General features: G+C 37.7%; 1 protein-coding gene across 2 annotated transcripts in view; it reads left to right on the forward strand.

The window, feature by feature from the left end:
- The window catches only part of LOC145332786 (aldehyde dehydrogenase family 16 member A1-like), a 43,516-nt gene that overhangs the window by 6,947 nt on the left and 23,164 nt on the right, over window positions 1–13,405 (forward strand). For both annotated transcript variants that reach the window (XM_080177842.1, XM_080177843.1), the window contains exons 8-13: window positions 1,306–1,381; window positions 10,593–10,676; window positions 11,392–11,475; window positions 12,071–12,182; window positions 12,548–12,670; window positions 13,262–13,297. In XM_080177842.1, coding sequence (XP_080033968.1) covers window positions 1,306–1,381; window positions 10,593–10,676; window positions 11,392–11,475; window positions 12,071–12,182; window positions 12,548–12,670; window positions 13,262–13,297 — 515 coding nt within the window. The remainder of the gene's footprint in view (window positions 1–1,305; window positions 1,382–10,592; window positions 10,677–11,391; window positions 11,476–12,070; window positions 12,183–12,547; window positions 12,671–13,261; window positions 13,298–13,405) is intronic.

Genomic DNA, 13,405 nt, shown 5'->3' on the forward strand with positions numbered 1-13,405 from the left:
GATAGGGCATGCAAGACCTGCCACACATGAACAAGAACTGGATAGAGCTGTCATGTCTCAGTGTTTTATGGGTCTTTTTAAAACCAAATTGGCTAGGATTGAGTTAGAAACCTGGTTAAGGTGTCTATAGAAATGTCTTTCCATGATCTATCAAAACTCTAAACAGTATTGGATCTATCTATAGGATTGCAAGTACTTAAGATGGTTTGTTCTTTTATGATCTCCTGGTAGAGCAAAATTTTCCACAATGGCTAGGTCTCGAGCTGTAGTACCCAGGAGAGGTGAGTAGATTCAAAGTTCAATATGGTTTTCTTATTATTATTGCTTAAACATGAATTGGATTATTTTTATAAGTTTTTGGACCAAAACTGTAGGGTTTATATTGAAAAAAGTGAAGCGATTGGTTTTTAAAAACTCCCTTTAGATACAAAATTATATTTTATATAGATTATAGAAAAAAACTGTAGAATTTGTTATTTGAATGTAATTTGTATTTCAGCAAAATATGATGAAAGCTAAACATAAAAAAAATAAAACAAAATAACAATAATCAAGAAGAATAAAATTATAAAATCAATGAAAATAATTCTTGAACATCATGGTTAAAAAATCTATCAAACACAATTTTAAAATAAACATCATTAAGCTGAATTATGGGTATGTTTATTTAACACTAATTTTAAAAGAACTTTTTATCAATAATATTGGAAAATGGTTTAATGATCAAACTGGAAACCACTTATAAGTTATATGAATAGACAAAATATATAGTAGTTAGTTATATATTATACTATTAAGAGTTATTTAACATAAAAAAAATAAAAAATTATAATATTAATAAGAGTTGATGACGTGGCCCAATGGAAAAGGCATCAATCTTTTATTTTATTTTATTTTTATTTTATTGTCCATTGAAATTTCTTCTAATTATGGCACATAAATGATTTATTCCAGTAGCATTAAATTTTATTGTAATACACACTGGAAAATAAAATCAATTATAATTCAACTTGTTAAGTATAAAAACTCAATATTTGTTGATGTTCTTTTGTCTGACAGTCTTGTGTGTTGAACTTCGCAGTTAGCTTATATGGATGTTATCATGCATTAATGATATTGTATAATTTTACTTTTCTACATGAAAGCCTACTTGAATGGATATAGAATATTAATTGACAAGGGAAAATATTTCGTCAATTTAGTTTTAACTTCTGTATTCAGAGAAAAAAAACTTAAAAGGTAGTTGTCTGGTGTATACATATTTTCTTAAAAATCCATCATCTGTACTACTATAGTTTTATTCAGAGAGACACGTGATGCTGATATTCCCATAGTTATCCGCCATCTCTACTACTATGCTGGTTGGGCTCAATTAATGCAGGTATCTTATTATATTTTTTGTTCTATCCATATATTTTTGCATCCTTTTAATAAAGTAACATGTTGTCTGTCTATCTGTACCAAAGGATCTTGCTAACTGCTGAAATGCAGTGTAGAATCTCATAAGTCCTAGTGTTTCGGTACGCATGCCTTGCCGTACACGAAATCTTAATCTCCAAGCCCTCCGAATGACCAACATGTGAATGTTTACAAATGTGTATTTATTACCATGAAAACGGTGAATCTAAAACAAAAATATAAAAATTAATTACATAGTATTAATGGTTTATTATTTTTGTATATCGAGGTTGCGTGATTTCAATTTAATTAAAAATATAAAATTTCTAAAAAACTTTAAATTGGCACGAAACATATTAAATAGCATCAGAAATTGATAATTTTAGATTCAAATGATCAATAAAATTAAGGAAAATATTCGTATGTCAAAAGTTAGCAGTTAAATGGTCTATTTGTTGAAAAATTAATGTTTTAAATTTCTTCGTAAAAATATACCATACTACACTTATTATTAAGAATTAAAATAAATTCTTACCACATTATGATGTCAAACTAAGCAGGAAGGCTTATTTGAGATCTTCCACGGATTAGAGCGCATGTATATCCATCCAATACATTATTTTTATTCACGTAGCTCTTCACATGGGAATCAACAAGGAAAAAATGTGCGCGCCTTTGTTTGTTTACAAGCGAAGCGCGGAGATAGTTAGGAATGCCGCGTAACACACTCATTCTCTGGTGTAAGGAAAAGGGAATTAATGGGTTCAAACTTGCCAGGGAATACAAGAAAATCATTCCAACACACACCCGTCTAGTCACTGGGAATCGAACACAATAACTCATCTTAACATCATGCGTGCAGACAGTGTCCACAAAATCACAATCTCATAACGCATAAATTACAAGAGTTTAAAATGGCATGGCCATCAGGCCCAAAATTAATTATGGTAACTTACGAACACCACAATAACTCAAACCGACTCCACTACCACATAAGGATAGGAATAAGGAATGGGAAAAGCATTCAACATTCAAGAAATGCACATTTACCACTCACACATCTCATTAATCATGGCCTCATAATCTCAATTAAAGTTAGAATTACAGACCATGTAATTGCGAATACATGAATTAATAATCAATAGTACCTAAACTTTGATTAGGTACCTACATAATAATAGGCAAATGATTTTTATATTAAAAATCGCATCAATAATTAAATAATCAACTCAAACTTTTAATCAAAAGAAAGAAAGATTAAATAATGACATTTTTTCTACTGAATCTTTTTGCTAGAAAAGAAAAATAGAATATTCATAAAAAACTTCTCAAAATTAAGCATTTTCTCCAGCGGAAAAATACTCGGGCTTACATCTAGACATTCTTAGATAAGATAGGTAAATCCTTAAATCTAACATGTTTAACAAAATAGATACTTAAATCTAAATAAAATATGACTGTAAAAAAATCATCAACATCGGAAAATTAAAATTTCATAATTTTAAATCTTCGTGAATCAAAATTGCGTAAAATAAAATTGCAATTGAAATATGCCAATTAAATTACCAAAATAAAACAAAAGCTCAATTATAGAAAAGAACTTCTCTAAATGCTGAGTTTGCAATTTCTCTCTGTTTTAAGAAGAAAGCAACTTGTACATATTCATACAGTCAAATTAAGGCAATTTGGGGCCTCAGTTAGAATGAACCCCTCAAGATACAAACTAACCAATCTTTAAAATATTAATAATGCCGTGTTCCAGCTATCCTGACGGACGTTATGTCTTTCCATCACAATTTTTTGATACTGCATAATTTCCGACAGGATTTCTGGCGCAGGGCTCCATCAACTGAAAATAAACATAATTAGTGATGTTTAAATTAAATCAAAAATTAAAAGAATCATGAATAATTCAAGAAACTTTAGAATCATCAATCAAAGCAATCAAAATAAAATTATCTTATGCTTTAGTTTTGCCGTTCTGTAGTATGTCTGGCCGAGGTAACAGAGCTAAGATACACTATAGAGCGGTCTTATTAAGCTTAAATCTTCGAACTCAAAGAATCTACTTAATTCAAGACGAAAAAAATCTGCATTTTTCTTTAGGTACATCGGTTAAAAGGTGAATAGAAATAATTTTAATATATATGTAATATTAAATTATCTATGTGATTATAATAAATCTTAAAGAAATATTTGTATGATGTAAAAAATCTCATTGTGTTACTTTTTATCATATCGAATTTCAATTAAACAAGGATAAAAATGTTCGTATTTGCGTAGGTACCTAGGAAAATTTCCGCGAAAAAAAATCCCTGGTCCCGGAAAGACTTAAATCATTGAAAAAAAACTTGTGTAAACGTATAAATAACTTAAGTTTGCATTTCAAATGAAAAAATCTTGCGTCGATTTGAAAGTTTAAACGAAATTGCGTCAAAATTTGCGTTTTTTGTCTTTCGAAAAAAATATCTGATAAATCTACCGTAAAAATAAAATTCAAAGTTAAACAAGAACGATACTTATACTAAACTTTGGGTAGATTGATCTTGAGCAGACGTCTTGCAGAAGTCTCGTTACTCGTGGCGGCTGCGTCATCTGATAGTTTGAACTTGCAAACCACGGTCCTCCCACCTGGGCGCACTTCTTCCACACGCCCCAATCTGAACTTCTTCATCAAATTTGTGCTATCGTCGATCAGCACCACGTCTCCCGGCTCGAGCAGCACCTTGTTGCTGCGCCACTTGACGGACTTGAGTAGCTCAGGCATGAGCTGCTCCTTGTACACCTGATGGAACTGACGGGTCAACTCCTCCAAGTTCTCCAGCCTCCTGGTGATGGGCTCTTTACAACCTGTCTCAAAGGTGCAGATTGCATCGTTGGTCCTGCCGCCTAACAGATCAGCAGGTGAAATTATTCTCCAGCAATTGACGTCATCTCCTTGGGTGGCATAGGTCAATGGCTTAGAATTCAAGACTTTTGCAGTCTCAGCACACAATACCAATAAATCATTGAAGGTTACAGTAGCACCAGCCAACTTCTTGTTCAACACACGCTTGACCAGCCCAACCTGCCTCTCCACAGTACCCACGAACGAGTGTGCTGCGGTGGGCACCAGATGCCATTCAAAATGCATTCGGGTATCCTTCAAAAGTTCATCCATAATTCGCTTGGCACCGGCCATATTGGTGCCTCTGTCTGTGGTAACCCTTCTAGGCATATTGTAAAACGCCTGAAGTTTTCTCAAGCCGACCAGCACGGCTTCAGTTGAATAATCAGTCAACACATCAACAAACACAGCCTGTGTAAATCTACAGGCCACAATCAACAACCAAACTTTGTACTTGGTCTTGGATCTCCTGGTACCAACGCCAGGCTTCGTAACTTCGATCGGCCCCGCAAGGTCCATATGCACCTCCTTGAAGGGCACAGAGGGCTCGACACGATCTGGCAGAATATTAGCAATTGCGGGACTCGAACGCTTGGCATATTCAATGGAACATGCAGCACAACTCTTGACCACTTTCATAGCCTCCATGCGGCCATGTGTGATCCATGCATATCTGCGGCTTTGCGCCAACGTCTTACGATGGCCTCCATGCCCCAATTCATCGTGGGACTGTTGAAGGATGAGCCGCGCCAGCCTGTTGTGGCGGCTGAGCAAGACAACACCTGGGCTGTCCTTCATAATCTTCCTGGGGCCTCCAGCAGCGGCCTCAAGAGCCTCATCTCCTCTCCCGGACATTTTCAATATTGTAAATGTCCTAAGAGGATAACATCCATCATGACCCACAATGGGCCAACAAACCTGGACCTTGTGATGATACGGTTGAAGGGAGTCAAATTTCCCTTCGGCGTCCATGGTCATCTCCTCCTCTTGGTTGAAGGAAGTCAAAAACAGGTCACAAACAGAATCCATGTATGTATTTGTGAAAGTATAGTTCTCATAATACTTAGAACTATCATTGTTGCTAACACCATCCTCATTTGCTGCAACGCCACGTTTCTTGATAAGCAGCGTTTTAAAGCAGTTGGCAGCCTTAAGAACTGCGGCCACAGTCCTCCTTGCCTGCCTGTAGGTCCTTCTTGCCAGAGACCTCCAAAAATCATTATCCACTACCTGTGTGAACATTACCTTGAGCTTCGCCATCTTGGGATTTAGCTCGCTCTCGGGAATGGATGCATTTACCTCACCCGCCGTCTTAACGGGCCACTGGTCCTGTTCCAGGCGCAACCAGCTTGGACCTTCTTGGTATGTAGATCCAGGTTGTACATCCTCAATCGTACACAAACCACGCGTTGCCAGATCGGCAATGTTGTGCTGGGTTGGAACCCATCTCCAATCTTCAGGGCTCGTCAACTGTTGTATCTCGGAAACACGATGACTGTTAAAAACATTTAACATAACACTGTCACTGGATAGCTGAGCTAGGGCGCAGCTGCTATCACTAAAAAACACTTTGCCAGAAATGTTGAAAGGTAGGGCTCTGGCAACAGTATCCACAAGCCTTGCCAAAATTAGACAACTAAGCATTTCTAACCTTGGTATAGACTCAATCTTCACTGGTGCGACACGTGACTTGGCGCAACACAAAACTTCATCATATCCTCCAGGAACTGGCCATCTCAGGTAGGTGATGGCTGCATAGGCCTGGTTAGATGCATCGCAGAAACCAACAAGCATTGGAAGCCCCAACGGCTTATCAGGAACCATCGAACGTCTGAACGACACATTTCCAAGTGCCGAACGGTCCTGGAGGCTGGACACGAGCTCCGACCTCAACTCTCCAGGTATAACATCATCCCAGTTGCATCCATGTATGCAAACTGAGCGTAGACAAAGCTTGGATTTAAGCAGCAATGGCGCTGCTAGACCCATTGGGTCATAAAGTTGTTGCACAATTCTCCAAACTTCACGTTTAGTTATCAACTCAGGTAGACTTCTCCAGAGGTCCTCCAGATCCAGATCCTCCAGTAACTTTCTACCCTTAATCTTCTCGCCGTGGTTGGCTCTGACAGGTAGGAACAACTTATCCTGTTTAGGGTCCCATACAAGGCCCAGAACTTTTACACTGTCAACATCATCTCCAGAATAAACAACAGATTTAAACTTGAAATTGCCAGGTGCAATCATATCCTCCAGCTCTTGGACCAGCTGGACAGCTTCAGGTTTGCTGTTATGACCGCTCAAACAGTCATCCACGTAAGTACAAGTCTCCAATTTGACCGATGGAGGATCTTGATACAAAATAAATTCAGAACTGAGTGGTTGCTGAACATCTCTCCACACATCCTGCTGGGCTACAACGTCACAACCTCTAATCTTCTCAGATCCATAAACATCTTGAACATCCTGCTGGGAATGTCCACCAAAAATACGACCAGTGAGTCTGAGGGCGGTCACGGCCATATCTCCAGCCAAGGCCTCACCAAAATTGATGGTTTTGGTAAGGTAGACCTCTGGCTCTCCATCAACTGTATCAGCGAAAAAAACACGTTTCAGCTGAGAATCTTCATAGGTAGCTAATAATGAATTATAGAACTTCTGAATATCAGCCACGAATGCACACTTATAACTTCTGAACCGGATAAGATTGTGCATCAGAGTATATAATGGAACTGGGCCGTCCATCATAATACTATTGAGGCTTAGCCCCTTGCAGCAGAGGCTAGAATTGGCGCATATCCTCAAGGGCGTGGAAATAGACTCTTTATATGCGCAGACTAGGCTCGAATAATACACGGGCTTAGTATAAGCTAGGTCTTCTGGCGAAGCTTTCTGATACACTCCACGAGACACAGCTTCTTGAAACACTTGGCAGAAGGTGCTGTACTCACCTTTTTTAATCATTCTCTGCCGGTCACGTAAGCAGATCTTATAGGCCTGCTCTGAATTGTCAAATAACACACTTGGCGGCTGCTTGTAGGGATATGAGGCCGTCCAAATATGGTTCTCAAGATCTAATGTCAGACCTTCTTCAATCAGCTGCCGCTTACGCACATCCAAGGCGGACTGCCCGGCGGCTATGGCGGCGCAATGACGGCAGTTCTTACAACCGCTGCACATTGATGGCGGCTGTATTCCCAAACTCTCAGTACTCAGGAACTCCATCTTGCTGACCTCCAACTTCACAGCTTTACAGGCGACAGGATTAGCAACAGTCCTGCCATCTGCAGACACAACTAAATAGCCTGTACCAAATAAGCTTCTGTACAGTCTAGAATCACCAACCATTTTATCTGCACACGGGAACATAGCTGGTGTTAAATGGCCGATTAAAACATCAATCTTGCCGTCGACCATAGAAAAATTATCAGGCTTCATGTTGAAAATGTCGGCGGCGGCTGTAGGATCAATAGAACGCAACCCTTCTTCAGTACCAATGCTGGGCACTACCGCCGCCTCCAGAATATGTGAATTCCGGTTGTGGTCAACCAAACAAATCTTGACTGTAGGACATGCTTGGCTCTTTCCATCTGCCAGAGAAATAGTAGCTGTTCGACCAGTTGATGGCAACTCTAACTTCTTGGCAATACTTCTAGAAATCAACGTCAAATTTGCTCCACTGTCCCACATGGCATTGACGGTGACTTGACGTTTGTCAGCCGCCAACGCCGGGACCTGCTGCAACATCAGCATAAAATTGTTCTTGCTAAACAATTGTGATTCATACACTGCCGCAACTTGTCCACTAGCAACTGATTCATGTAATAATGAATTATGAGGCTGGTTGCAACTGTCAATGGTACAGCTGCCAAGCTTATCGGCTCTGGGACAATCGGCCACCCGATGCCCTTTTTGTAAGCAGAGCAAACAGGCGCCTATCTTCTTGATGAAGACTTTGCGTTCAGGAACAGACATATCCCTAAACTTGGAGCACTTAAACAACAGGTGATCAGAGTTACAACCTTCCGACGGGCAAGGCTGTTTCTTCTTGGTCTTAGCTGGAGACCCAGGTTTACCAACGGCTGTAGCTGCGGCCGCAGGATTACCTTTCTTCTTGGAGGGGGTGTCTACATCGATTGAACACCTCATCAAAATGGCGCCACGCTGTTCCTCTATAATCTTCAACAGCTTAGGAATATTTGGGGTATCCATCGAGCCCAACGCCAGGTTGAGCTTGTCCTGGAAATCACGTGGCAACTTTTTGGATAACATTTCCAAAAGAATAATGGTCAACCACTGGCTTGTGGTGACTTCCTCATCATCATCATCTTTAGTCAGCTGCTCGAGCTGGCTAACTGCACCACCAAACTCTGCTAAGACTGTCACAATCTGGTTGGAGTCCGACGGTTTAGGCTTCTTCTCCCATTGGTTGAAAAGGCAGAGCATCTGACGTGTTTTGGACTTAAAACGTGCGTCGAGGTAAGCCCATTGAGATTCATGTGATTGAATCTGAATTAACTGAAGTCTTAACTCTTTATTTTTGCAGACCTTTTCACTGCTCAACAATAACTGTAAATATGACGGGTCCTGTCCTACGGTAAGCTTTTTAAAATTGTCCTTGAAACTTACGTAGGCTGACTCTGAGCCGTCAAAGCTTGGAAGAAGACGTTCGTCGACACGATTCATATATCCTGGCGTGAACATAGAACCGGTGCCGAACTGTGGTGTGCCAAACGGCGACACAAATGGCGATGCTGTCGAAGCACCCGCCGTCGTTGTAGGCGGCTTCACAGGTTCAAGCTTAACCTCGGCCAGCCGTTTCATCAAAGCAGACAAAGTGTTTATAATTGGTTCTGGTAAGGGAAAGTATGACCCTTTAATAACCTTCACAATCTTTAAGCAACGATCATATAGTTCAGCCTTATGGTCAGGCAAATTATCACCAACTAAATCAACAACACTTTGAATGTCACTAAGCTCCTCCATAGCATCTAGAGCATCTTTCAGAGCGTTATAATCTTTTTGCACAGTAATTATATTAGAATAAATGTCACTAAACTCCTCAAGCTCTTGGATTCTCACACCAAGCTTGCTAAAACCGACCATAATGCTATCGAATGTCTCGAACTTGTCATGGACAAGGATTGACTCCTTAGTGAAATGTCTAACATCAAGCTCTGAAGATTCACTGACCAACTTCATCACTTTATCTAGTTCACTGGTTAGGGCCTCGACGGCTGGGCGCAGCCGTAGTCCCAGTTGAGCGCCTTTATTCTTTTTAGGACCCATGATTGTCACAATAATTAACTGTACTGATTACGATTATAATAGTGTGTGGTAAGGTATCACAACCAACACATTCACAAAACTTCACAGATATTTTCTTAGCCGCATCTGTTCTGTCTCGTTTTCATTGTTTCGGTACGCATGCCTTGCCGTACACGAAATCTTAATCTCCAAGCCCTCCGAATGACCAACATGTGAATGTTTACAAATGTGTATTTATTACCATGAAAACGGTGAATCTAAAACAAAAATATAAAAATTAATTACATAGTATTAATGGTTTATTATTTTTGTATATCGAGGTTGCGTGATTTCAATTTAATTAAAAATATAAAATTTCTAAAAAACTTTAAATTGGCACGAAACATATTAAATAGCATCAGAAATTGATAATTTTAGATTCAAATGATCAATAAAATTAAGGAAAATATTCGTATGTCAAAAGTTAGCAGTTAAATGGTCTATTTGTTGAAAAATTAATGTTTTAAATTTCTTCGTAAAAATATACCATACTACACTTATTATTAAGAATTAAAATAAATTCTTACCACATTATGATGTCAAACTAAGCAGGAAGGCTTATTTGAGATCTTCCACGGATTAGAGCGCATGTATATCCATCCAATACATTATTTTTATTCACGTAGCTCTTCACATGGGAATCAACAAGGAAAAAATGTGCGCGCCTTTGTTTGTTTACAAGCGAAGCGCGGAGATAGTTAGGAATGCCGCGTAACACACTCATTCTCTGGTGTAAGGAAAAGGGAATTAATGGGTTCAAACTTGCCAGGGAATACAAGAAAATCATTCCAACACACCTAGGAAGGTTAATAACCGTTTTTTTTGGGGGGGGGGGGGCCCGGGGTGGGGGGTTTACCACCATCCTCCCAAAAGAAATCAGAAAAAAAACATAACTTACACCACCTAGCGGCCAAGAAAAAAATTTTGCAAACAAATTATTTAAATTTTAATTAATAACCTTTGGTCAATTTAAACTTTTATTTACTATATTGTAATTTTTTAGGAGACCCTTCCTGGATGGGAGAGTGTTGGAGTTGTGGGTGCTATTGTACCTTGGAACTTCCCCCTTATGCTTCTAACTTGGAAGGTTGGTAATATAATGTCTGTCCGAATTTCCTTTTTTGCAGACAACATTTCATTCTGCCTATTTATCGGACTTGAGTAACATTCGGGTTAGTACAGCGATACTCTATAACTAAATATTGTATGTACGTATACATATATCAAAGTTAGTTGTGGGGGGTATTGTACCTTGGAACTTCCCCCTTATGCTTCTAACTTGTAAGGTTGGTAATTTTTTGTAGAACTAAATAATGTTTATTTTAATTTTCATTTGAAAACGACATTTGATTCCGCCTATTATTCGGACTTTAGTAACATTCTGGTCGGTACAGGGATACTATAACTAAATAGTGTCTGTCTGTAAACCTATATCAAAGTTAAAGTTGAAATGTCTTTAATTTTGTTATATTTTGTAGAGGGGGAGATTCTCTATAACAAAATAGTGTCTGTCAGTCCATATATCTATATTAAATTAAACCGAAGCTTTCATTAGCTAAATGTCTTGTAACATTTTATAATTGGTTTAAATCTCAGTATAGAAAATGTAAATATTGTGAGAGGTTATTGCCTACCCTGTTAAAATGTTTCTTTCAGCTGGCTTATATAAAAACACCCTCCCCCATATGACTTTACCCCATCCCCTCCCCTCCTACTAGAGGAACGTATTCACCAATATCTAAGGACTATATTAGCAACCTAAATTCTATTTACATTAATTACATAAATTCTAATTACATTAGGTTGCCCCCGCATTGGCCATGGGCAATACTGTTGTGTTGAAACCAGCTACTTATACAAGATTATCTGCCCTACTATTTGCTGAGGTATCATTCATAGAGAAATAGATAGATGATTTAATGAATAGACGGATAGATTGATAGATGAATAGACGGATAGATTGATAAATGAATAGATTGATAGATTGATAAATGAATAGAATGATAGATGAATAGATGGATTAATGAAAAGATGGATAGATGAAAAGATGGGTAGATGAAAAGATGGATAAATGAATGGATGGCTAGATGAATAGCCGCTTGTTGTAAAACTACATTAAAATAGCTTCCTAGTTTTATGGTACCCCCTTAGGACGTCTTAAGTGGCACTTGAAGGGGGATTGTATCAACCCCTCCCCCTTTTAATTCTATTTTCAAAAAGAAAAAGTAAAATATAGAGTTGGGGGGGGGGGGGGGGGGGAGGTTATATTTTTCAATGTGGATGTATCCTCCACTAAAATAGTAATAAACCTTTCCTGGACACCTATGAGAAGCTCCACTGTAAGGGAGAACCATATTTGGAACAGACAGACAGCTAGATATCTCATTAATTTTATATAAAACTGATATCCTGTTTTTACAGATCCTCCGATACAGACAGACACAAACACACAATAAGACAGACATGCTATTACTTTTATAGATTTGTGCTGAGGCTGGACTTCCAGCTGGTGTGTTTAACGTTATTACTGGGGGCGGAGCCATGGGACAAGTTTTGGCGGAACATAGGCTTGTCGATAAAGTTGCATTTACAGGTATGCATTTTATTGTTTTTTTTTGGCCAGTAAAGGGGACTATGCACAAATGAGAGCAAGTGGTTTTTAACACCTTCCAGCATTGAACCTCATTATTATTTTGATAAATAAACTAGGGATATGGCTTAATTTTAAAGTTTTTACTTAAAAGAGGGGTGCTACTGGTAATATTGTAAATAGTTTAATAATAGGGGATACTTCAGATTTTAGTATAAAAAGAAAAAATATTTTTTTTAATTTTACCCAGGGTAACCTTCTCCAAAATACTGTAAATGATAACCTTATCGGTTCCGCGGTTAGAGAGATCATTTGATACAGACAAAGACTTCATTTTTCTTTTATGAAAGGATAAAATATGTGTTTAGGATCCACTGAGATTGGTAAGGTACTGAGAGAGGCCACAGCTGGTACTGGAAAGAAAATATCTTTGGAATTGGGGGGCAAATCTCCAGTCATTGTCTATCATAATGCTGATCTAGACTCTGCAGGTGGGATACATAGATAGATACATAGATACATCCATTCACATATACATTGATAGATACATTGATAGATACATTGATATATACATTGATATATACATTGATATATACATTGATATATACATTGATATATACATTGATATATACATTGATAGATAAATTGATAGATAAATTGATATATACATTGATATATACATTGATATATACATTGATAGATACACTGATAGATACATTGATAGATACACTGATAGATACATTGATAGATACATTGATATATACATTGATAGATACATTGATAGATACATTGATAGATACATTGATAGATACATCGATAGATAAATTGATATATACATTGATAGATACACTGATAGATACATTGATAGATACATTGATATATACATTGATAGATACATTGATAGATACATTGATAGATACATTGATAGATAAATTGATAGATACATAGATAGATACATTGATAGTTACATTGATAGGTACATTGGTAAATATATACATAGATAGATACTTTGATAGATACATTGATGCATAAATAATTCAATGTTCAATACTAAATAAATAAAATTTTTTTATTTATTTTAGTTGAAAGTGTTGTAGATGCTATCTGGTTTAACCAAGGTAATGTCATTGTAGAAAAGCAAAGGAAGGGGGGGGGGGGAGAATAGACGACCATTCATGGATCAACTTCAGTTCACGGTAAAATATTCCTGGTAACGAATATTTCCA

The sequence above is a fragment of the Acartia tonsa genome, chromosome 11 (assembly GCF_053477335.1).
Source record: "Acartia tonsa isolate MP-2025a chromosome 11, ASM5347733v1, whole genome shotgun sequence".
Lineage (NCBI taxonomy): Eukaryota > Metazoa > Arthropoda > Copepoda > Calanoida > Acartiidae > Acartia > Acartia tonsa.